The 22,693-nt window shown below is 39.7% G+C and overlaps 5 protein-coding genes across 5 annotated transcripts; 1 reads left to right on the top strand and 4 right to left on the bottom strand.

Moving 5' to 3' along the window:
* Nucleotides 1–2,240: 2,240 nt before the first annotated feature.
* On the bottom strand, nt 2,241–3,405 carry LOC128368060 (trace amine-associated receptor 8a-like). The gene is made up of 2 exons (XM_053328790.1): nt 3,230–3,405; nt 2,241–3,051 (listed from the first exon to the last, which is right to left on the bottom strand). Exons 1-2 carry the CDS (start codon nt 3,403–3,405, stop codon nt 2,241–2,243), a joined length of 987 nt encoding a protein of 328 aa, XP_053184765.1.
* Nucleotides 3,406–5,732: 2,327 nt separating this feature from the next.
* Nucleotides 5,733–6,989, bottom strand: LOC128368059 (trace amine-associated receptor 8c-like). Its single transcript, XM_053328789.1, has 2 exons — nt 6,814–6,989; nt 5,733–6,614 (listed from the first exon to the last, which is right to left on the bottom strand). Exons 1-2 carry the CDS (start codon nt 6,987–6,989, stop codon nt 5,804–5,806), a joined length of 987 nt encoding a protein of 328 aa, XP_053184764.1. The 3' UTR covers nt 5,733–5,803.
* A 4,311-nt stretch (nt 6,990–11,300) lies between these two features.
* On the bottom strand, nt 11,301–12,565 carry LOC128368053 (trace amine-associated receptor 13c-like). The gene is made up of 2 exons (XM_053328782.1): nt 12,390–12,565; nt 11,301–12,120 (listed from the first exon to the last, which is right to left on the bottom strand). Exons 1-2 carry the CDS (start codon nt 12,563–12,565, stop codon nt 11,301–11,303), a joined length of 996 nt encoding a protein of 331 aa, XP_053184757.1.
* A 2,070-nt stretch (nt 12,566–14,635) lies between these two features.
* LOC128368057 (trace amine-associated receptor 8a-like) lies at nt 14,636–20,699 on the bottom strand. The gene is made up of 2 exons (XM_053328787.1): nt 20,527–20,699; nt 14,636–15,455 (listed from the first exon to the last, which is right to left on the bottom strand). Exons 1-2 carry the CDS (start codon nt 20,697–20,699, stop codon nt 14,636–14,638), a joined length of 993 nt encoding a protein of 330 aa, XP_053184762.1.
* Nucleotides 16,976–18,236, top strand: LOC128368055 (trace amine-associated receptor 13c-like). Its single transcript, XM_053328785.1, has 2 exons — nt 16,976–17,148; nt 17,417–18,236. The coding sequence occupies exons 1-2, from the start codon at nt 16,976–16,978 to the stop codon at nt 18,234–18,236; spliced, it is 993 nt and encodes a 330-aa protein (XP_053184760.1).
* Nucleotides 20,700–22,693: the final 1,994 nt, after the last annotated feature.

Raw genomic sequence — 22,693 nt, 5'->3', positions numbered from 1 at the left:
TTTATGTATGCACAATTACTTTTAATATATGTTGTATAATATATATTTCTGTTTGTTTGTTTGTTCTTTTAACTATTCAAAAATGTTTTGTTTTTCTTGTTTGTATTCCACTATCTTAACAGCCATTGGATGAAAATTAAAGCCTATGGAGACAAGAAGTGATTCAAGAGATCCCAGGTTATCTTACCCTCTGCAGCTGTTGTAGAAAAGCAAGGAAGTCAAGCAGCTCTGGGTTTGAAGAGAAGTTTCACAGGCTCTTTGACTGTCTGTCTGTGTGAAGGACACATCACTGTCTTTTTACATGTTCACAATCTTGTCAACTCCCCTGCAAAGTGAAAAAATGGTCACAGCTTGTTACCTTTTGTCCTCCCACACTGGCCTCTGTCACGCAACATTCCAGTTTCCAAATATGTAATTAACTGATGCTGATGGTGACTGCAACTTGACAGTGTGCCAATCTTATCAATACCTTTTTAAATGTTATTCTAAGATATGATCATCTGTTTTGAAGGGGAACAACAACTGTGTGTTATAATCTATTATGCATCTCGTATCATCTTTATTTATGCTTTGTATGCAACTACCATAAAGAAATGCAGTATAATGCAATATAAATAAAACAGTATTGATATGAACCTGATAAAGCCAAAGTATTGATTAATAATTACAGTTTGTGTGTTGAGCCTTTATTTCTTTCACCCAGAATAATAGACGTTCTGTGTTATGTCTATATTTAGTTTGCAAATACAAATTTCTTTTGTGTGGGATCTTTAACTGGTTGGACATGTGGTGTTTCTAAAGAAATACAAAAGACAATACTGAAGAAAAACATCTTAAAGTTCAAATGCTAAATTCAAAGCAGAGAACTCGTCTGGAATGCAACAGGGCAGGTAAAAGTACGACAGATCTATTGTAAGTGCTGTCAGTGATGACATATGTAAAGTAAAGGCGAGGCTGACCGATCACAAATTAAGAACCATGAAATAGCTGCACGGCTTTAGAAAGTTACATCACTCACGTTGCTTTAGGCACCAGCACCCAGCAGACGCAAACACGTGCACACGACCGTAAGAGCAATAACAACACACTGTTTTTCAAAAGTTAATTTTGGTATTTTTGACCCAGCAGGACTAACGTTACTTGTTTTTCACAATCCTTTTGAAATCAATCTTCACATGTCTGTATTAAAAAAGATTTTGACCCAGACCTTGACAGTCATTTGATATTTCTCTGTTAGTGTTTCACAAAACTCCAAGCTCCTTCCCTAAAAATGACTGTTCAACCATTTATATTTGACATGCTGATTTATCAACCACTAAAGAGACTTTCAGCCAGTTTTGTTTTACAGTGAAAGGGTCAATAATAAATGTTACTTGCCCTCTTACATGTAGATCATGAACTCCGTTGTCAAAACTCTCTTGGAGATTGTCTGGATATACAGTATTGTTTATGCGCTACATTCATTGCATCATGAGGCATCACCTTGTGAGCTCAGGTTGAACGTCCCAGTTAAGCCAGTGAAAAAGAGGGTGAAAGTGACTCATGACACATGGCTCTCTTCAAGACTCTGTGATTGTGTACTGACTGTTGCTGATTGATTTCCTTACACTCATCTGTAACATTTTTGGCACCTTTTAGGCTCAGACAAGCGACACCCCTGCCATTCCTATTGATTAATGTTTGGGACCTCAAGTAATTTATTCTATAATGACTATTATAATTATAAAGAATAATATAAAACACCTATATGTATGTGGGTGTGAAGGGCCTTTCATAGGACACACCAGATGTTTTATACCACATGATTGAAATCAAATACAAAATTGCCTATCACAGTTCTTAAAACTCATGTTCAACTATACTTCTGATTGTTTTTTCATGTTAATGCTTATTTTAGCCTGAATTACTGCTGTTGGTTGAATCCTGATTTCAGACAAGGTTTTGAATGCTGTTGTGATGTCAGAAAGTTCCAAAAGTTGAGGTGAACATATGTGAAAATGCTCCCTGTAATAATAGAAAAGGCCCAAGTTTTATGGAAAGGTAACATATTATATTTGAGTCATACAACATTAAATAAGGAGTATAATGAGAATAGAAAACATGATCACATCTTCAGATTTCTGAGACATGCACTTTATAGAACTGTGGCATATTTATATTTGTCCAGGTTTTTGGATTCATACATTCTGACTATATTCCTTCTTTACAGAAAAAATGATTGGTGACATCATAGTCTGACTTTACAGTATGTTAGCATCATGGGAGTCAGGGTGCAGTATCTGAAGTGTAACAATGAATTTGACAGATTTTTGAAACCAGGGGTAGCAAAATGCATAGATCACAGGGTTTAGACAGGAGTTGAAATAGAAAATCCAAGTCTCTAAGGACATAGATGTAAAACCAATCAAGGTGTTTTGGCCTGCAAGAGATGAACAGTATGGACAAAGGCATATCAGAAACACAACTATAACAACACCAAGAGTCTTGGCTGCTTTTAACTCAGATTTTTTAGCAGTTGCAGTCTCTGAATGTTGGAGTGTAACAGCTACAACATGACATCTCATGGCACGGGCCTGAGACACAGCTACCATAAATACTCTCATATATAGAACTACAATGACAGTGACAGGACAAAAGAAAGTAAAAATAAGGTCAGCAATTCCTGCAATGTAGTTAATGATGACTACACACTCTCCAGTGCAGGAACTATACCTGCCTGGTTGTTTCAAGTTGTCCTGCATTATGAGACTGTTGTAAAGAAGAGAACAGACCCAACAAATGCAAACACAGATTGTAGTTTCTCTAACACTTACTTTCTTGGGGTAATGCAGGGGGTCACAAATGGCCACATAGCGGTCGACTGATATGAGCACCATGTTTCCTACTGAGGCAGAAGTAATAGTGTAATCCAAAACATAATACAAAGTACATATGAGGTCACCCAGAAGCCAGCAGCCACTGAGGACAATTTGAAACAACATGAGGAGACCCACGAAGAAATCTGAGACAGCCAGAGAGAGGAGAAGGAGGTTGGTGGGGGTGTGGAGCAGCCTGGATTTAAAAACGAAAGAAAGAAAGACACTTATTAATGTTTGCAGTATTAATGGACATTCCAATATAATATTAAACATAAAATATCCCACCAGAAAAACATCAAAGCTTTATTTAAAATCATAAATAGTTTCAACATCTGTTTTCTTTTCCATAAACCATTCTATGTATCTGTTACTTGAAGTGGGAGATGGAGATGATGACCAGCAAGTTGAGAGTCACAGTGAGCAGAGAGATGAAGGACAGCAGAATGTAAATGAGCACAGACTCGGAGTGAGGAGGTTCTGGCCTTCTGCAGGAAATGTTGAGTAGTTGTGGAAAGCAGAGTTCAGTTCCATTCAGTGTCCCCATCATCAGAGAAAGAAAAGAAGAGGCTGCTGAGCACTGGAAATGATCTGACCAACCTTCTCTGTTGTACAACTGATTTATCTCTTTTGTCAGTGCCATGCCCTCATCCTTGTTGCCTGACTACAGTTGTTTGTTTCTCTGTGAAGTCCTTCCCCCCCTATTTTTCTCTGTGAAGTCCTTCACCCCTATTTATTTCTGTAGTCATCATTTTAATTTTCACTTAAATCTTGCACTTCCTTCCCTTAGTCAACTTGTAACCTAAAGCAGTGATTCTTAACCATACGGCCGTGGCCCACACGTGGGCCGCAAGCGCCACCTAGAGGGCCGCAGAGAAGTTTCGGTTTTACACCTAAGGCCGCAGGACTGCATATTGTAGGTTATCAACTGAGGACACCAGAGATGTTATCCATGAGATGCTCAGTTACAATGCAGCCTCTGACCACATGGTGGCTATAATGGGTCAGTCAGTTGTTTAACAAGCTCACAGAAGAACAGAAGAAGACATTCAGCTAGCTAGCCGCTCACCTGTAGCAAATGTGATGGAGACATTTTTAAAACATAGAAAAGAAGGCAAAAGTGGTGCTGACCCCCCCACCCCCCTTAAAAGACAAACATTTTGCACAAGTACAATCCTGGCTTCATCAAGTAGGGCTTTGTGAATGGAGGTAGGGAATTTATTTATTTATCCTCTTAAGCCCAAGAGCCTCTGCCAGCGGTGGCAACAGCACCCCCTATAAATGAAAAACATCTGAGGGTAGTTAAACAAGCACGACTATAGTCATGACACACCGTTTTGTTTAGAAGAAGCTCAGCTATTGAGCCAGCACAACCATTTACAGCTCAACAAAACACAAGTCAAGCACTGAGCAACTGATTGCACCATTTGCAAAAATGCTCCTCCGTCTAAGCATATCTTTAATTTCACAACAAACTAAACACAAAATAAAAGCTGAGATTTCACTGATTCCAGCAGTGTGGCATCTAGTGGTTGAACTGTGCTATTGTGATAGATTTAACTGCACTACTTTCTAAAGGGCGTGAACTTTCATTACAGTGGTCAGTCTTTCAAATTGACCAATGGTTTCGCGAGATATTGATGCTCTTCATGAACTGTAAGTGGATTTTGTTTATTATTGAATACAAATCAAACCAAGAGTGAGATCAATTACACCTATACAATGTTAATATTTAATGGGCCAAGGCCACTCTGCACTGAAAAAATGGGCCTCAATGTCAAAAAGGTTAAGAACCCCTGACCTAAAGTATACCAAATTAGTCACAGTGTGAGTCAAACTGAACACAATACAGCCCACTCTGAAACAGACCAAAGTCCAAGCTCCTTCCCTTAAAAAATGACTGTTCTAACCATTTATATTTGACATGCTGATTTATCAACCACTAAAGAGACTTTCAGCCAGTTTTGTTTTACAGTGAAAGGGTCAGTGACAAATGTTATTTGCCCTCTTACGTGTAGATCATGAACTCTGTTATCAAAACTCTCTTGGAGATTGTCTGGACATGTTGTATGCACTACATTCAATGCATCATGAGGTGTGTGGTTTTGTTGACGTAAATAAAATGTTGATTCAAAATTAAATAAACTTGATGTGAGAAGAGACTTTCAGCTTATGAGCTCAGGTTGAACATCCCAGTTAAGCCAGTGAAAGGAGGGTGAAAGTGACTCATGACACATGGCTCTCTTCAAGACTCTGTGATTGTGTACTGACTCTTGTTGATTGACATTTCGTACACAAATCTGTAACCTTTTTAGCACCGTTTAGGCTCAGACAAGCGACACCTCTGACATTCCTATTGATTAAGGTTTGGGACCTCAAGCAATTTATTGTATAGTGACACCCACTCTCAACCTGAGCAGAATTAACTATAAAGAATAATGTGAAACACCTATGTGTATGTGGGTGTGAAGGGCCTTTCATAAGACACAGCAGATGTTTTATACCACATGATTGAAATCAAATACAAAATTGCCTATCACAGTTCTCAAAACTCATGTTCAACTACACTTCTGATGTTGTTTTTTCATGTTAATGCTTATTTTAGCCTGAATTACTGCTGTTGGTTGAATCCTGATTTCAGACAAGGTTTTGAATGCTGTTGTGATGTCAGAAAGTTCCAAAAGTTGAGGTGAACATATGTGAAAATGCTCCCTGTAATAATAGAAAAGGCCCAAGTTTTATGGAAAGGTAACATATTATATTTGAGTCATACAACATTAAATAAGGAGTATAATGAGAATAGAAAACATGATCACATCTTCAGATTTCTGAGACATGCACTTTATAGAACTGTGGCATATTTATATTTGTCCAGGTTTTTGGATTCATACATTCTGACTTTATTCCTTCTTTACAGAAGAAATGATTGGTGACACCATAGTCTGACTTTACAGTATGTTAGCATCATGGGAGTCAGGGTGCAGTATCTTAAGTGTAACAATGAATTTGACAGATTTTTGAAACCAGGGGTAGCAAAATGCATAGATCACAGGGTTTAGACAGGAGTTGAAATAGAACATCCAAGTATCTAAGGACATAGATGTAAAACCAATCAAGGTGTTTTGGCCTGCAAGAGATGAACAGTATGGACAAAGGCATATCAGAAACACAACTATAACAACACCAAGAGTCTTGGCTGCTTTTATCTCAGATTTTTTAGCAGTTGCAGTCTCTGAATGCTGGAGTGTGACAGCTACAACATGACATCTCATGGCACGGGCCTGAGACACAGCTACCATAAATACTCTCATATATAGAACTACAATGACAGTGACAGGACCAATTAAAGTAAAAATAAGGTCAGCAATTCCTGCAATGTAGTTAATGATGACTACACACTCTCCAATGCAGGAACTATACCTGCCTGGTTGTTTCAAGTTGTCCTGCATTATGAGACTGTTGTAAAGAAGAGAACAGACCCAACAAATGCAAACACAGATTGTAGTTTCTCTAACACTTACTTTCTTGGGGTAATGCAGGGGGTCACAAATGGCCACATAGCGGTCGACTGATATGAGCACCATGTTTCCTACTGAGGCAGAAGTAATAGTGTAGTTCAAAACATAACACAAAGTACATATGAGGTCACCCAGAAGCCAGCAGCCACTGAGGACAATTTGAAACAACATGAGGAGACCCACGAAGAAATCTGAGACAGCCAGAGAGAGAAGAAGGAGGTTGGTAGGCGTGTGGAGCAGCCTGGATTAAAAAAAAAAGAAAGAAAGACACTTATTAATGTTTGCAGTATTAATGGACATTCCAATATAATATTAAATATATAATATCCCACCAGAAAAACATCAAAGCTTTGTTTAAAATCATAAATAGTTTCAACATCTGTTTTCTTTTCCATGAACCTGAATGAATGAATGTATCTGTTTATCAAAGATTTGGCTACTTGAAGTGGGAGATGGAGATGATGACCAGCAAGTTGAGAGTCACAGTGAGCAGAGAGATGAAGGACAGCAGAATGTAAATGAGCACAGACTCGGAGTGAGGAGGTTCTGGCCTTCTGCAGGAAATGTTGAGTAGTTGTGGAAAGCAGAGTTCAGTTCCATTCAGTGTCCCCATCATCAGAGAAAGAAAAGGAGAGGCTGCTGAGCACTGGAAATGATCTGACCAACCTTCTCTGTTGTACATCTGATTTATCTCTTTTGTCAATGCCATGCCATCATCCTTGTTGCCTGACTACAGTTGTTTGTTTCTCTGTGAAGTCCTTCCCCCCTTTGTTTCTGTAGTAATCATTTTAATTTTCATTTGAATCTTGCACTTCCTTCCCTTAGTCAACCTGTAACCTAAAGTATACCAAATTAGTCACAGTGTGAGTCAAACTGAACACAATACAGCACACTCTGAAACAGACCAAAGAATAGTAGAATAAGGGAAGGCCACAAACATTGACCTCAGTAAAACACAACAGAATTTTGTCAAATCAACATGATATCATGTTGATTTGACAAAGATAAGTCCTGAAACATGACCTCAAGGTGTCCCTCTGTTGTGAGTCATATTCTGAATACAATAGTGTTTCAAAACAGATCACAAAGAGGCCTAACATCTTCTGGCATTGTGCCACAGTCTTTGTGTGACTCTGAACCTGTCTCTTTGATGCAGTGCATGCCAGCTGTTCAAGCAAGTGACAACCAGATCTGAAGAATTAGCCGAGCTTTTCACTGACGAGACTGTGCAAACAGATGGCACAATGATCTTCTATTGTCAGTTGTCTGGCCTTATGGACCAAAGCCAGGCCTTAAGGACCATTACTGCACACTGTCAGGATTACTAGTATGGCTTGGTAGATGAACAATTGGTCCATTCTTGTGAAATAATGTGTTAATGATAGCCCTATGTCTGCTGTGGGGGAAAACCCATCATCAAATTTCCACAAGTTTGGGACAAACCCTGTTCCATCAAATGAGCATGGGGCTGAAACGCCTCTATTTAGGGCCCACAGGCTTGTGTCCTCAACCTTCTGGGCTTAACCCATTGCAGCTTTTGCTGTAGGTCCACACACCTCATCTCCAAAGTCTCCATGTCAAGCAGGATCAACCAAATGATGAGTCTGCACACTGAATGCCAACAACCACTGCCATATCTGGAAGGAGAGTCAAATGGTCTCTTGGACTTGATTCATAAAAGGTTATTTTAATAAACTGTGTATTGTTTATTTAAAGTTAAATTGTATCCATTTTTCAATCATTGATATAACTTATGTAAATAACAAAACGTTTTGACAGATAATAGAATCAGCAAGGTCTTTAAAAGGTTTTATGATAATCTATATAAGTCAGAGGGATCTGTCAATGAAAGCAAATGTCAAAAACAGATCTCCAACCCTGGTGAACATGTTGAATGTATTTCAATGAGTCTGAAGTTAGGGAGGCCATATTGTCAATGAAGTCGAGTAAATCACTTGGTTTTTCAGTCAAATATTATAAAAGAACATTGGCATAGCAATTATTCTGACCAAGGTGTATATGGCAGATGAACTGCTGCCACCAACATTCAATGACAATCACAGTATTGCTGAAGGCCTCAAATTTTTAATGATAAACAGGTCAGTTTTATTAAAGATAGATAGATCATCAGGTAACAACCTCAGACAGCTACTCCACTCTACTGCTTTCTCGCTTTCTCTTCATGAAGATTTATTACTCAGCGCTGCAGATAGTGGTTCTTAAGAGTGGCATTAGGCCCCCTTCTTTAATCTGGAACGTGTTAGTAGGCAGGGTTATCCTCTATCCCCATTGTTCTTTACTTGGTACCACTGACAACATCAATAAGAGATTATTTGAAAATCAAGGAAGTGCTGGTGGGATGCAGGGAGCTTTAACAGTTGTTTTTTTACACGGATGACATGTTGTTACTATCAAATTTAGATTCTTTTTTTCCTGGTGCCATGGGTATTGTTGAGATTTCAGGCTACAAAATGCCAGTCTCCTTGGGTTGCTACATGATGTGTAGTGGGCAAAGGGTATGTACAAAAGCTGGTATCAGTAACCTCTGTAACCTGTTGTGTTTAGCATGGCTCCCAGTTAACACTGACAGCCACATCAACAGAGAATGTACACAGCAGATTTGCAAAATGTATAGCACTTTGTCTAGACATTAGTCACAAAATGTATTAAATGAGCTTTGCAGTGATTTACGTAACACATTGCAACAAGAAACTGCAGCCAAACTCAGAACAATGTAGGAGACTGACAGATAGTCATTAAGGGATCAAAAGCTTGACTTACAGCAGGTGTGGAATGTAATGGAAGAGTGACATAGTTAGTTTGGGTTTATCTGTTAAATGACAGGTATGACTGTATTTCTATATTTGGCAAGTGAAAAAAACCTGCTTTTCAGGCTTGACAGACAAAGCTTTCCCATGAGAGAAACACAGTCTCATCAACGGGTGATCCTAGAAAACATATCACACCTCAGAGAACAAACAAGATGTTGCTCTTTTACCAAACCTGCACATCATACAAACAAAGGATCAGCAGCCAAAGTTGAGGCAAATTTTACATTACTCTTTCTGTACAGTATTTGGAGCAGACTACAGCGCCACATCATTACTGTGCAGCACACTCATGAAACACTTCAGTTGCCATGCAGATATTGGGATAGATACAGTTCCTGTAAATCATGAAATATAGTTCCTGTACCTTTGAACTCCTGCTACTTGCAATATACATGCATCTAAATAGGTAAGAATATGATTCACAATGCCGCATATAGAATTTTAATATTCTGAAAATCTAATTTTTGAAATTATGAAATAGGAGATAATATAGTGATTGCTGCTTGCTTGACTGAATACAGCTGCGTCCTGCAATATAACCAGTATTACATAGCGCTCTCTCTCTGTCACATGCATACAGGCTACCTCTTCATCTTCCACCCACTGTCACAGACACAGGTACTTTCTGTAGCTGTTTCCTCTTTCCTCATCACACTCTCACTTTTAGTGACCTTTCTTCACCTCTTCGGGTTACATTTTATGTCATTTACCTAAAAGGAGATTGAATTGTATGTATATCTAGTGAGTCCATGGTAACTGACTAAACATAGTCTGAAACTATATCAATGGCTGCATAATTTAACATGATAAAACCTAACTGGACTTGTTGTTGTGGGTCTTTCTCTCCAGTTTAAACATATGACATAAATATACAATCACTCTTTAAAGGCTAAGTTCAAAGTTTTCAAAATCTTACTTAAACAATAAAGTGCCCAAATAAACATTGAAATAGGTTTCCCTCACTGTAATCTTTTGTCCTGTTCATAATTGCTCATAAAATACCTTTTTTAAATGCACTTTCAGTGGAAGTGATGGGGGCCAAATTCCAGACTGTTATTTAGTGCAAAAATGCATATAAAAGTTGAAGCTTACAGTATATGAGGCTTCAGTAGATTGTGTAAGTCATATCAAGTGGATATCTGCCATATTTACAGACTTTTTAGCATCAATTTCCCTCTTTGTGTCTCCTAGGACAGTGTTTCCCTGTTGACCTGTGGTGGAAGTATAGGAACAAAAAGAGGGACTTTGCCACCACAAAGACTAATGTTGGAAGATATTGACTTGATTTGACTCATTTGAATCTGAAGCTTAAATGAAACTTCTAAATATTTTTTTGTACAGGAGGAATTTTAGCCCCTATTCGGTTATATTGTAAGTGAATTATGAGGGCAATTTGAACAGGAGGAATGATTACAGCAAGAAAACATCTTTCAATGTTCATTTGGGCAGTTGACTATTGCTTGAAGGCCAAAGAATTTGAAAACATGGTAAAGATCCCCTTCATTTGTATGAACATCCATTCAACCTATGTGCTCTTATTGTCAGAGCTGATGTTCATCTTTTGTTCTGATTATTTAACTGGGAACTGGGAGAAGAAAAAACCACTCAACTTAAATATGTATGGTACTTTATTTGCTGCTGTACTGCACAGTATGAATTCTAATCTTACACTAGTACTTGTAGTTAGTACAGACAGAGTTTAACAGATATGAATACCTGCAGATGGAACTGCAATTAATACCTTACTTATCATTTTTTGTATATACACTTGTGCTGGTTGTGGACTGTATTATGAAAAGTGTTTCTGTAGTAGTTAATCCACATCATTACTTCAGAAACTGCAGTCATATAATCTGGGAGTACATGGAGGTTTAAAACTTTAAACCTTGTACTTAAACTAAAGAAGCAAGCTATTTCCATCTTCCCAGAGAGTTCTATTAAATTTACTCCCATGTCTTTCTCTAAATTATTCTAGCATTACATGATCCAGGCTGCAGTATCTGAAGTGTTTCTATACATATTTGCTGAAAAACAAATTAATGTGTTCACCTGCCACAAAGATCATTTAAGGAGAGTTTAAAAACCCTTGTCTATCTTTACAATATTTTAGCATCACGGGAGCCAGGCTTCAGTATCTGAAGTGTTACAATGAGTTTAATAGATTTTCTGAACCAGGGGTAGAAAAAGGCATAGATCATAGGGTTTAGGCAGGAGTTAAAATAAAACAACCACAGTGCAATAGGTGAGGATGAACTACTGTCTTCAATATCCTCTCCTATAAGGACTGGAGAGTAATATGGGCAAATACATATTACAAATACAACAACTACAACACCAAGAGTCCTGGCTGCTTTCATCTCAGATTTTTTAGCAGTTACTTTCACTGTACTCTGGACTGTGACAGTTGCAATATGAGACCTCATAGTGCGAGCCTGAGACACAGCAACCACAAATACTCTCATATACAGAATTACAATGACACTAATTGGACTTATAAAGGTGAAGACAAAGTCAACAGTTCCTGTGATATAGTTTAGGATAACCACACACTCTCCATAGCAGGAGTTGTGTCCATCAGGTTGTGTCAGAAAGTGATTTAAAATCAGACTGTTATAGAGAACAGAGCAGATCCAACACAGACAAACACATATTTTTGTTCTGTCCAGAGTAACTTTAGTGGTGTACTGTAGAGGGTCACAGATAGCCAAATAACGATCAATTGATATGAGAACCATACTTCCAACTGAAGATGAGGTAATGATAAACTCTACGATATAATACAGAGCACACATGTGGTCACCCAGGTACCAGCAGGTCTCTGTAAGAAGGATTTCAACCGGCATCAGCAGGAGGCCAACGAGAAAGTCTGAGACAGCCAGAGAGAGGATGAGGAAGTTGGTGGGGTTGTGTAGCTGCCTGAGGAGACAGAATATAATAACATGTCAGATTATCATTAACAGCAGTTTGTAAGTTATAGCACATACATACATTTATAGAAAGCATATACTTAAAATAACATGAATAGCATAAAAATGATTTGGAAAGTATTTCTATGTACAAAACTGTTAACTGCAAGTTTTACATTACAAGACCTGAAAATAAACTCTATATACAACCTCAATCACATTTCTCCTTGTAAATGTACATGATGAAAATATATATTAGCTCAATTAGTTTATCTCTGCCTGAAGTGGGAGATGGAAATGATGACCAGCAGGTTGAGTGCCACAGTGATCAGAGAGATGGATGACAGCAGGATATAAGCAAGCAAGGCATCAGATTGAGACAGCATGGGTTTCCTGCAGGAATTGTTGAGGAGTTGTGGAAAGCAGAGTTCAGCTGTGTCTAGAGTCTCCATCATCAGAGAGAGAGAGAGAAGGAGGAGAGGCGTCTCAGAGTGTTGGATGCCTTATGACCAAAGCTCTCTGTCACTAACCAATTTATGTACTACTGTTTTTTCCATCCAGCAGAGACTGTAGTCCCCACTCCCCACTACCACAACCACTTTGCTTTCTCTGCTCATCTTCATCTCAGGCCTCATTTCTCTCTCTCCATCTATCATGAGTAATGAGTTACACTTGACATTCTGTTTGTCATTCTCTTTTCATCATCCTTGTACTGGCAACTTTTGCATTCTTTATTATGGTTGTCACATCATCCTTGCTGGTACAGAATATTAGTTGTGTGCCGTAAAAACTAAGTTAAGAGAGATTTATAACTCAAGTAATTGCAAGTTGTCCACGAACTGACCACACAGGCCAACTGTAGTTACGGTTGCACAAATGGCATCCACAAGAGTTTTTGGGCCATCTTCAGTTGTGATAGAGGAAGAAAGCTGGGAACTAAGAACCTTGTTCTTACTCTAGGACTAGACAAGGATCATATTTATTGTGAAGACCTGCTGATCAGTGATGATGATCTATTTTCTTTTCATGGCTCTTTGACCTTTTGTGTCATAAAAGAAGATTACATTTGTACATCATTATTCAGAATGGGGTTCATTGGTTCTCATCACAGTTTTGGTGTGATTTTAATACAAATCTTTACAATGTATAGTTTTGCATGCAGCCTTTTAATGAACATTGGGTGACTTCATTTTATTGTCTTTAATTAGAAGGAGTTATTTCAGAGTTTTCAATTTTACCCCATAGCCAAGTAAGTTAAGCAAATTAAATTTTGTATAGCACTTTTCAAAAATTAATTGTAGCACACGGGTAATCAAAACACATCTCAATAGGTATGTCTTTAACTGCTTTTAAAATGAATACATAGAATAAGGAGACTGTAAGGTTGCAGACAAAGCACAAGCTATGCGGACAGAAAGCATTCAACGTATTTGACCTTAGAGTGCGGACTGATAAATAAGGGTATAGTAGATCAGCCACATATGTAGGAGCCTGACTGTGCAAAGCTCTGTTAGTAAGAATGAGATTTTTTAACTGGATCCGGTCAGCTGCTTAACATGGGTGCCCATCAACAAGGATTGATCAAATATTACTCCTAAATTATGCATGCTGGAGCGAGTAGCTGAGGAAACTTACCCAAAGTTTTGCCCAATCGCTGGGGCAACAACCAGAACCTCTAGTTTTTATTTTTTTAGTTTCATATTTTTATTGGGAATTTTCTTTTGTTTATTTTTCTGTATTTTTCCTATTGTGTATTGTGTTTTTCAGTTTTTGCACATTCTAGTCAAGTGACTTGGGAAATCACCTCATCTGTTGTGATTCATTCTTTCTTTTTTTTATATGTTGCATCATGCGCCTGCAATTTGTGACTATACTAAGTGCTGTATGAATAAATTTGACTTTACTTACTTGGCTATGAAAAAAAATCTGAAATAACTCTTAAACCTTCACAATTTTACACAGAACACATTACACTAGGTGACAGAAAAGACAGTAAAATTTAAATATTTATGGTACCTTATTTGTTGCTGTAATCTTACACTATACTTGTAGTTAATACAGACAGAGTGGAACACAAAAAATACAAATACCTGCAAATGGAACTGCAATAAATACCAGTAACATTACTTGTTCAATTTTTATGGATACAGTTTATTTAGTAGATGATAGTTTTTTCAGTTTTGTTGTACTGTGTATTATGAAAAGATGTCTCTGTCACAGTATTTCATCCATCTCATAACTTCAAAAACTGCAGTTATAAAATCACCATAGAATATGACACAGTATAAATAACAACTAAAACTTTGCATTCAATTTTACAAATATTTTATAATTGTATAAGATTATACACTGGGCTTGCTCATGTGTATTTTCACAATTATCATATTTGATTTAATTATCATAAGGACCACATGTAAAGACAGGTTCTCAGGTGGGTTTTCTTGAACCGGTCAGAATCAAAAATCCTGTTCCAATGTTTTTTAACACCCTACCACATGATATTGAATTTACTCTCATATCTTCCTCTACATTATTCTAGCATTACATGATCCAGGCTGCACTATCTTAAGTGTAAGAATGAGTTTAATAGATTTTCTGAACCAGGGGTAGAAAAAGGCATAGATCATAGGGTTTAGACAGGAGTTAAAATAAAACAACCACAGTGCAATAGTTGAGGATGAACTACTGTCTTCAATATCCTCTCCTATAAGGATTGGAGAGTAATATGGGCAAATACATATTACAAATACAACAACTACAACACCAAGAGTCCTGGCTGCTTTCATCTCAGATTTTTTAGCAGTTACTTTCACTGAACGCTGGACTGTGACAGTTGCAATATGAGACCTCATAGTGCGAGCCTGAGACACAGCAACCACAAATACTCTCATATAGAGAATTACAATTACAGTAATTGGACTTATAAAGGTGAAGACAAAGTCAACAGTTCCTGTGATATCGTTTAGGATAACTACACACTCTCCATAGCAGGAGTTCTGTCCATCAGGTTGTGTCAGAAAGTGATTTAAAATCAGACTGTTATAGAGAACAGAGCAGATCCAACACAGACAAACACATATTTTTGTTCTGTCCAGAGTAACTTTGGTGGTGTACTGTAGAGGGTCACAGATAGCCAAATAACGATCAATTGATATGAGAACCATATTTCCAACTGAAGAGGAGGAAAAGATAAACTCTACAATATAATACAGAGCACACATGTGGTCACCTAGAAACCAGCAGGTCTCTGTAAGAAGGATTGCAACCGGCATCAGCAGTAGGCCAATGAAAAAGTCTGAGACAGCCAGAGAGAGGATGAGGAAGTTGGTGGGGTTGTGTAGCTGCCTGAGGAGAAAGAATATAATAACTTGTAAGATTATCATTAACAGCAATATATATATTTAAATATATATATATTAGCTCAATTATTTTATCTCTGCCTGAAGTGGGAGATGGAGATGATGACCAGCAGGTTGAGAGTCGCAGTGATCAGAGAGATGGATGACAGCAGGATATAAGCAGGCAAGGCATCAGACTGAGACACTATAGGTTTCCTGCAGGAATTGTTGAGAAGTTGTGGAAAGCAGAGTTCAGCTGTGTCTGGAGTCTCCATCATCAGAGAGAGAGAGAAAGGACAGGCATCTCAGAGTGCTGGATGCCTTATGACCAAAGCTCTCTGTCAGCTTATTTATCTACTACTGTTTTTCCCCACTCCCCACTACCACAACCACTTTGTTTTCTCTGCTCATCTTCATCTCAGGCCTCATTTCCCTCTCTCCATCTATCATGAGTAATGAGTTACACTTGACATTCTGTTTCTCCTTCTCTTTTCATCATCCTCTGCACTGGTAACTTTTGCATTCTTTATTATGGTTTTCGCATCATCCTTGCTGGTACAGAATATTAGTTGTGTGCCGTGAAAACCAAATTAATCTTCTCAAGTAGAACTCAAGTTCTAACTGCAGGTTGTCCATGAACAGCCCACACAGGCCAACTGTAGTTACAGCACCACAAATAGATCCATGACATTGATGATTGTAAGAAGTTCCTTACCCTCTTTGATGATAAGGTCATGACTATTAAAGTACAGTATTCATCCTAACACTGGCCCACCCAATGTTCACTAAAAGGCTGCATGCAAAACTATACATTGTAAAGATTTGTATTAAAATCACATTAAAACTGTGATGAGAACCGATTAACCCCACCCTGAGTAATCATGCATGAATGCAATCTTCTTTAAGGGCACAAAGGGTCAGCTTTTACAGGGACATAAAAATAAAATAGATTAATCATCAGTAATCAGTAGGTCCTCAGAACAGATATGATCCATATCTAGTCCTAAAGTTAGAACAAGGTTCTTGGTGCCCAGCTTTCTTCCTCCATAGCAACTGAAGATAGCTGGCCCCAAAACTAGCGTGGGTGCTACTTGGGCTTGTTTAACTACAGTTGGCCTGTTTGGGCTGTTCGTGGACAACCTACATTTAGAACTTGACTTATAAACTCTCACATGAAAAAACTCAAAGATTCATTTAGTTTTTACATCATACATTTAATATTCTGTACCAGCAAGGATGATGTAGCAACCATTATAACGAATGCAAAAGTTGCCAATGCAGACGATGACGAAAAAGAAACAATGACAAGAGGTTCAAGTGTAACTCATTACTCATGTGAGTGCTGGAGGGAGGGAACTGATGAGATGAAGATGACCAGAGACAGAGTGGTTATGGGGAGTGGGGACTACAGTCTCTGCTGCACAGATAAAATAGTCGTAGTAGATAAGTGAGCTGATGACAGAGAGCTTTGGTCAAAAGGCATCCAGAACTCAGAGAAGCCTCTCCCCTCTCTCTCTCTCTCTGATGATGGAGACTCCAGACACAGCTGAACTCTGCTTTCCACAACTCCTCAACAATTCCTGCAGGAAACCTATGGTGTCTCAGTCTGATGCCTTGCTTTCTTACATCCTGCTGTCCTCCATGTCTCTGCTCACTGTGACTCTCAACCTGCTGGTCATCATCTCCATCTCCCACTTCAGGCAGAGATAAACTAATTGAGCCAATATATCATTTTAATATATTTTCATCATGAAAGAAGAAATGTGATTGAGGTGGCTTAGATATTACTTTCAGGCCTCCTAATTCAAATATTAAAGTTGATAATAATTCTGTGTTCAAAAATCCTTACTTTAGAATATCAAACATAATACTATCAATGTTATTTAAGTGTGTGCTTTCTACAATTGCTGTCACTGATAAATTGCTGTTGATGATAATCTCACAAGTTATGATATTCTTCCTCCTCAGGCAGCTACACAACCCCACCAACTTCCTCATCCTCTCTCTGGCTGTCTCAGACTTTCTCGTTGGCCTCCTGCTGATGCCGATTGAAATCCTTCTTACAGAGAGCTGCTGGTACCTGGGTGACCATGTGTGTGTTGTGTATTATATTACAGATTTTATCATTACTTCCTCATCAGTTGGAAGTATGGTTCTCATATCAATTGATCGTTATTTGGCTATCTGTGACCCTCTACAGTACACCACCAAAGTTACTCTGGACAGAACAAAAATATGTGTTTGTCTGTGTTGGATCTGCTCTGTTCTCTATAACAGTCTGATTTTAAATCACTTTCTGACACAACCTGATGGACACAACTCCTGCTATGGAGAGTGTGTGGTTATCCTAAACTATATCACAGGAACTGTTGACCTTGTCTTCACCTTTATAAGCCCAGTTAATGTAATTGTAGTCCTGTATATGAGAGTATTTGTGGTTGCTGTGTCTCAGGCTCGTACTATGAGGTCTCATATTGCAACTGTCACAGTCCAGCGTTCAGTGAAAGTAACTGCTAAAAAATCTGAGATGAAAGCGGCCAGGACTCTTGGTGTTGTAGTTGTTGTATTTTTAATTTGTATCTGTCCATATTATTCTCCAATCCTTATAGGAGAGGATATTGAAGACAGCAGTTCATCCTTATCCATTGTAGCCTGGTTGTTTTATTTTAATTCCGGTCTAAACCCTATGATATATGCCTTTTTCTACCCCTGGTTCAGAAAATCTATTAAACTCATTCTTACACTTCAGATTTTGCAGCCTGGATCATGTAATGCTAGAATAATGTAGAGAAAGACATGGGAGTAAATTCAATATAACTTTCTTGGAAGATGGGAACGTCTGCTTTGTTAGTTGAGGTAAAGGTCTAATCTTATTGTCTTCTATATTGTTTGTTCTTTTCATTTTATGTCTTTTTTTTAAAAACTTGTAAGCGTCTTTGAGCACTTGAAAAAGTGAGTTATAAATAAAATGTATTATTATTATTATTATTTATTATTATTGTAAAACCTCCATGAATCATGTTTTCTATTTGATAATCAATTAAGCATTTCAGTTTCTATAACTACATCTGAAACTATCACCTACCATCTAGGGCAGACTGGAAATAAAAACTCAAATGGGACTTTTGACTCTGACCGACTCCCCAACACCAACATATCACCACATGTGGTGCTCACAATGATTAAAAGTAATATTTGTGGAAATATGCATAAAAATGGAAAAGCCCCGTTCACAATCTTGTACAATTATAATATATTGATATAATGTTGTGAAGTTTTACTTGATTTTATAATTGCAGTTCATGAAATAATCAGGTGGATGAAATACTGTGTCAGAAACACCTTTACATAATACAGTCAATAACTAACACAACAAAGCACATTCTCAAAAACTTAACTGAAACAACTATAACTGTACCCACAAAAACTAGACATTGGTAATAGGGGTAAATGGTAGTAATTGCGGTTCCATTTGCAAGTAATTGTATTTTTCATATTCCCATCTGTCTGTACTAGATCAGATTTCAGAGTGAGCAGTATAGCAGCAAATAAAGTATCACACATAACTTAATGTCATTGTCTTTTCATCATTAAAACCTTGTGCAATGAATTCTTTGTAAAGTTGTGAATTAGGATGAGTTATTTTTCATTTTTTCTTCCATAGCCAAGTAAGTTAAGTAAATTAAATGGTGTATAGCCCTTTTCATATAGATAGTCAAAAAGTGCTTGTAACAGTTGAGATGATCTTCCAAGTCTCTTCGTGAAAATATGCAAAATCAAAACACATCTATAGTATAGATCAGCCACATATGTAGGAGTCTGACTGTGCAAAGCTCTGTTAGTAAGAATGAGAATTTTAAACTGGATCCTATATGCAACAGGGAGCCAGTGAAGAGATTTAAGTACAAGTGTAATGTGACACCATGTATTGGTCCTAGTGAGTAGTCTTGCAGCACCGTTCTACTATACTAAGTGAGAAGAAAAGTGTGTTACAGTAGTCAATGTGAGATGAAATAAAGATATGTATAATCATTTGTAGTTCAGCCACTGAAACTACAAATCTCACTTAACTAATATTTCTTTTGTTGGAAAAAACAAGACCTGGTCAGCTGCTTAACATGAGTGCCCATCAACAAGGATTGATCAAATATTACTCCTAAATGGTGCATGCTGGAGTGAGCAGCTGAAGAAAGTTATCCAAAGTTTTGCACAATCTCTGGGGCAAAAACCAGAACCCCTATCTTATCAGTATGAGATATAGAAGATTTTCTGCAGTCTTAAGACTGTGGTTTCCTGCAGGGTTCAGTTCTGGGAACCATGTCATTCTCTTTATACAGTATTTACTTCCCTTGGGATGAATCATAAACAGATTTATTATTATTTAATATTTAATTGCGGATTATATCCAACTCCACATTTTAATTAATAACATTCAAACCTAGTGAGGCTTTTAGGTTATCTTATCTTAAATCTATTAGAGACCAGAAATGTTTTTATCATCTGCAGACAAATACAGAAGCAGTGTCAAGACTACTCACTTGGACAAATAGATGGTCTCACATTACCCATATACATAAATCTCTTCACTGGCTCCCTGTTGCATATAGGATCTGGTTGAAAATTCTCATTCTTATTTACACAGCTTTGCTCGGTCAGGCTCCTGCGTATGTGGCTGATAAACTAAACCCTTATTTATCAGCCCGTACTCTGAGGTCAAATATGCTAAATTTGCTTTCTGTCCACAGAGCAGCTAAAGACATACCTATTTAGACAGACAATGAGTTACCTGTATGCAACAAGTGAGCATTTAAAGTTTTTATAATTTTATTTTCTTTTATTTATTTTTCCTTATTTTTCCTATTGTGTATTGTGTTTTTCAGTTTTGCACATTCTAGTCAAGTGACTTGGGAGGTCATCTCATCTGTTGTGGTTTCTTTTTTCTTTTCTTATATGTTGCATCATGCACCTGCAATTTGTGACTATGCTAAGTGCTTTAAAATGAAATATATGTTCCACCTCAATCACATTTCATCATGTAAGTTTTCATTATGAAAATATATTTGTTAGTTTATCTCTGCCTGAAGTGGGAGATGGAGATGATAACCAGCAGGTTGAGAGTCACAGTGAGCAGAGAGATGGAGGACAGCAGGATATAAGAAAGCAAGGCATCAGGCTGAGACACCATGGGTTTCCTGCAAGAATTGTTGAGAAGTTGTGGAAAGCAGAGTTCAACTGCATCTGGAGTCTCCATCATCAGAGAGAGAGAGAAACTCAGAGAGGCGTCTCTGAGTTCTGGATGCCTTGTGACCAACGCTCTCTGTCATCAACTTATTTATCTACTACTGTTTTTTCTGTCCCCTCCCTGAGCTACTACCTTACCGTGGTGGAGGGGTTTGCGTGTCCCAATGACCCCAGGAGCTCAGTTGTCGGGGGCTTTATGCCCCTGGTAGGTTCTCCCATGGCAAACAGGTCCCGGGGGAGGGACCAGACAAAAGGTAGCTCAGAAGACCCCAATGACGAGCAACATAATTGGTTTTTCGTGTCCCTTGCCCGGACGCGGGTCACCGGGGCCCCCCCCCTGGAGCCAGGCCTGGGGGTGGGGCTCGGAGGCGAGCGCTTGGTGGCCGGGCCTTCACCCATGGGGCACGGCCGGGCACAGCCCGAAGAAGGGACATGGGACCCCTCTCCCACAGACCCACCACCAGTGAGAGGGGCCAAAGGGGTCGGGTGTGCAGTGAGCTGGGCGGCAGCCGAAGGCGGGGACCTTGGCGGTCTGATCCTCGGCTGCAGAAGCTAGCTCTAGGGACGTGGAACGTCATTTCTCTGGTGGGGAAGGAGCCTGAGCTGGTGCGTGAGGTTGAGAAGTTCCGGCTAGATATAGTCGGCCTCACCTCGACGCACAGCAAGGGCTCTGGAACTAGTCTCCTCGAGAGAGGTTGGACTCTCGTCCACTCTGGAGTTGCCACTGGTGTCAGGCGCCGGGCAGGGGTGGCAATACTTATTGCCCCCCGGCTTGGTGCCTGTATGTTGGAGTTTACCCCGGTAGACGAGAGGGTGGCCTCCCTCCGCCTTCGGGTGGGGGGACGAATCCTGACTGTTGTTTGTGCCTATGGTCCGAACAGCAGCTCAGAGTATCCAGCCTTTTTGGACTCCTTGGAGGGGGTGCTGGAAAACACTCCCCCTGGGGATTCCCTCGTTCTGCTGGGGGACTTCAACGCCCATGTTGGTAGCGACAGTGAGACCTGGAAGGGTGTGATTGGGAAGAACGGCCCCCCCGATCTGAACCCGAGCGGTGTTCTGTTATTGGACTTCTGTGCTCGTTACGGATTGTCCATAACGAACACCATGTTCAAGCATAAGGGTGTCCATATGTGCACTTGGCACCAGGACACCCTAGGCCGCAGTTCGATGATTGACTTTGTAGTCGTGTCGTCGGACTTGCGGCCGCATGTCTTGGACACTCGGGTGAAGAGAGGGGCGGAGCTGTCAACTGATCACCACCTGGTGGTGAGTTGGCTCCGATGGTGGGGGAGGATGCCGGTCAGACCTGGCAGGCCCAAACGCATTGTGAGGGTCTGCTGGGAACGTCTGGCAGAGTCTCCTGTCAGAGAGAGTTTCAACTCACACCTCCGGGAGAGCTTCAACCATGTACCGGGGGAGGCGGGGGACATTGAGTCCGAGTGGGCCATGTTCCGTGCCTCCATTGTTAAGGCGGCTGACCGGAGCTGTGGCCGCAAGGTGGTTGGTGCCTGTCGGGGCGGCAATCCCCGAACCCGCTGGTGGACACCGGCGGTGAGGGATGCCGTCAAGCTGAAGAAGGAGTCCTATAGGTCCTTTTTGGCCTGTAGGACTCCGGAGGCAGCAGACAGGTACCGGCAGACCAAGCGGAGCGCAGCTAGGGCGGTCGCTGAGGCAAAAACCCGGACATGGGAGGAGTTCGGTGAGGCCATGGAAAAAGACTTCCGGACGGCTTCGAAGAGATTCTGGACCACCATCCGGCGTCTCAGGAGGGGGAAGCAGTGCACCGTAAACACTGTGTACGGTGGGGACGGTGCGCTGCTGACCTCGACTCGGGACGTTGTGGATCGGTGAAAGGAATACTTCCAAGACCTCCTCAATCCCACCAACACGCCTTCCGGTAAGGAAGCAGGGCCGGGGGACTCGGGTGTGGGCTCTCCTATCTCTGGGGCTGAGGTTGCCGAGGTGGTTAAAAAGCTCCTCGGTGGCAGGGCCCCGGAGGTGGAT

This window comes from Scomber japonicus, chromosome 11 (genome assembly GCF_027409825.1).
Source record: "Scomber japonicus isolate fScoJap1 chromosome 11, fScoJap1.pri, whole genome shotgun sequence".
NCBI classification, from domain to species: Eukaryota; Metazoa; Chordata; class Actinopteri; order Scombriformes; family Scombridae; genus Scomber; species Scomber japonicus.
Note: the sequence above shows the minus strand (reverse complement) of the source record. Positions and strands in the feature narration are given on the sequence as shown.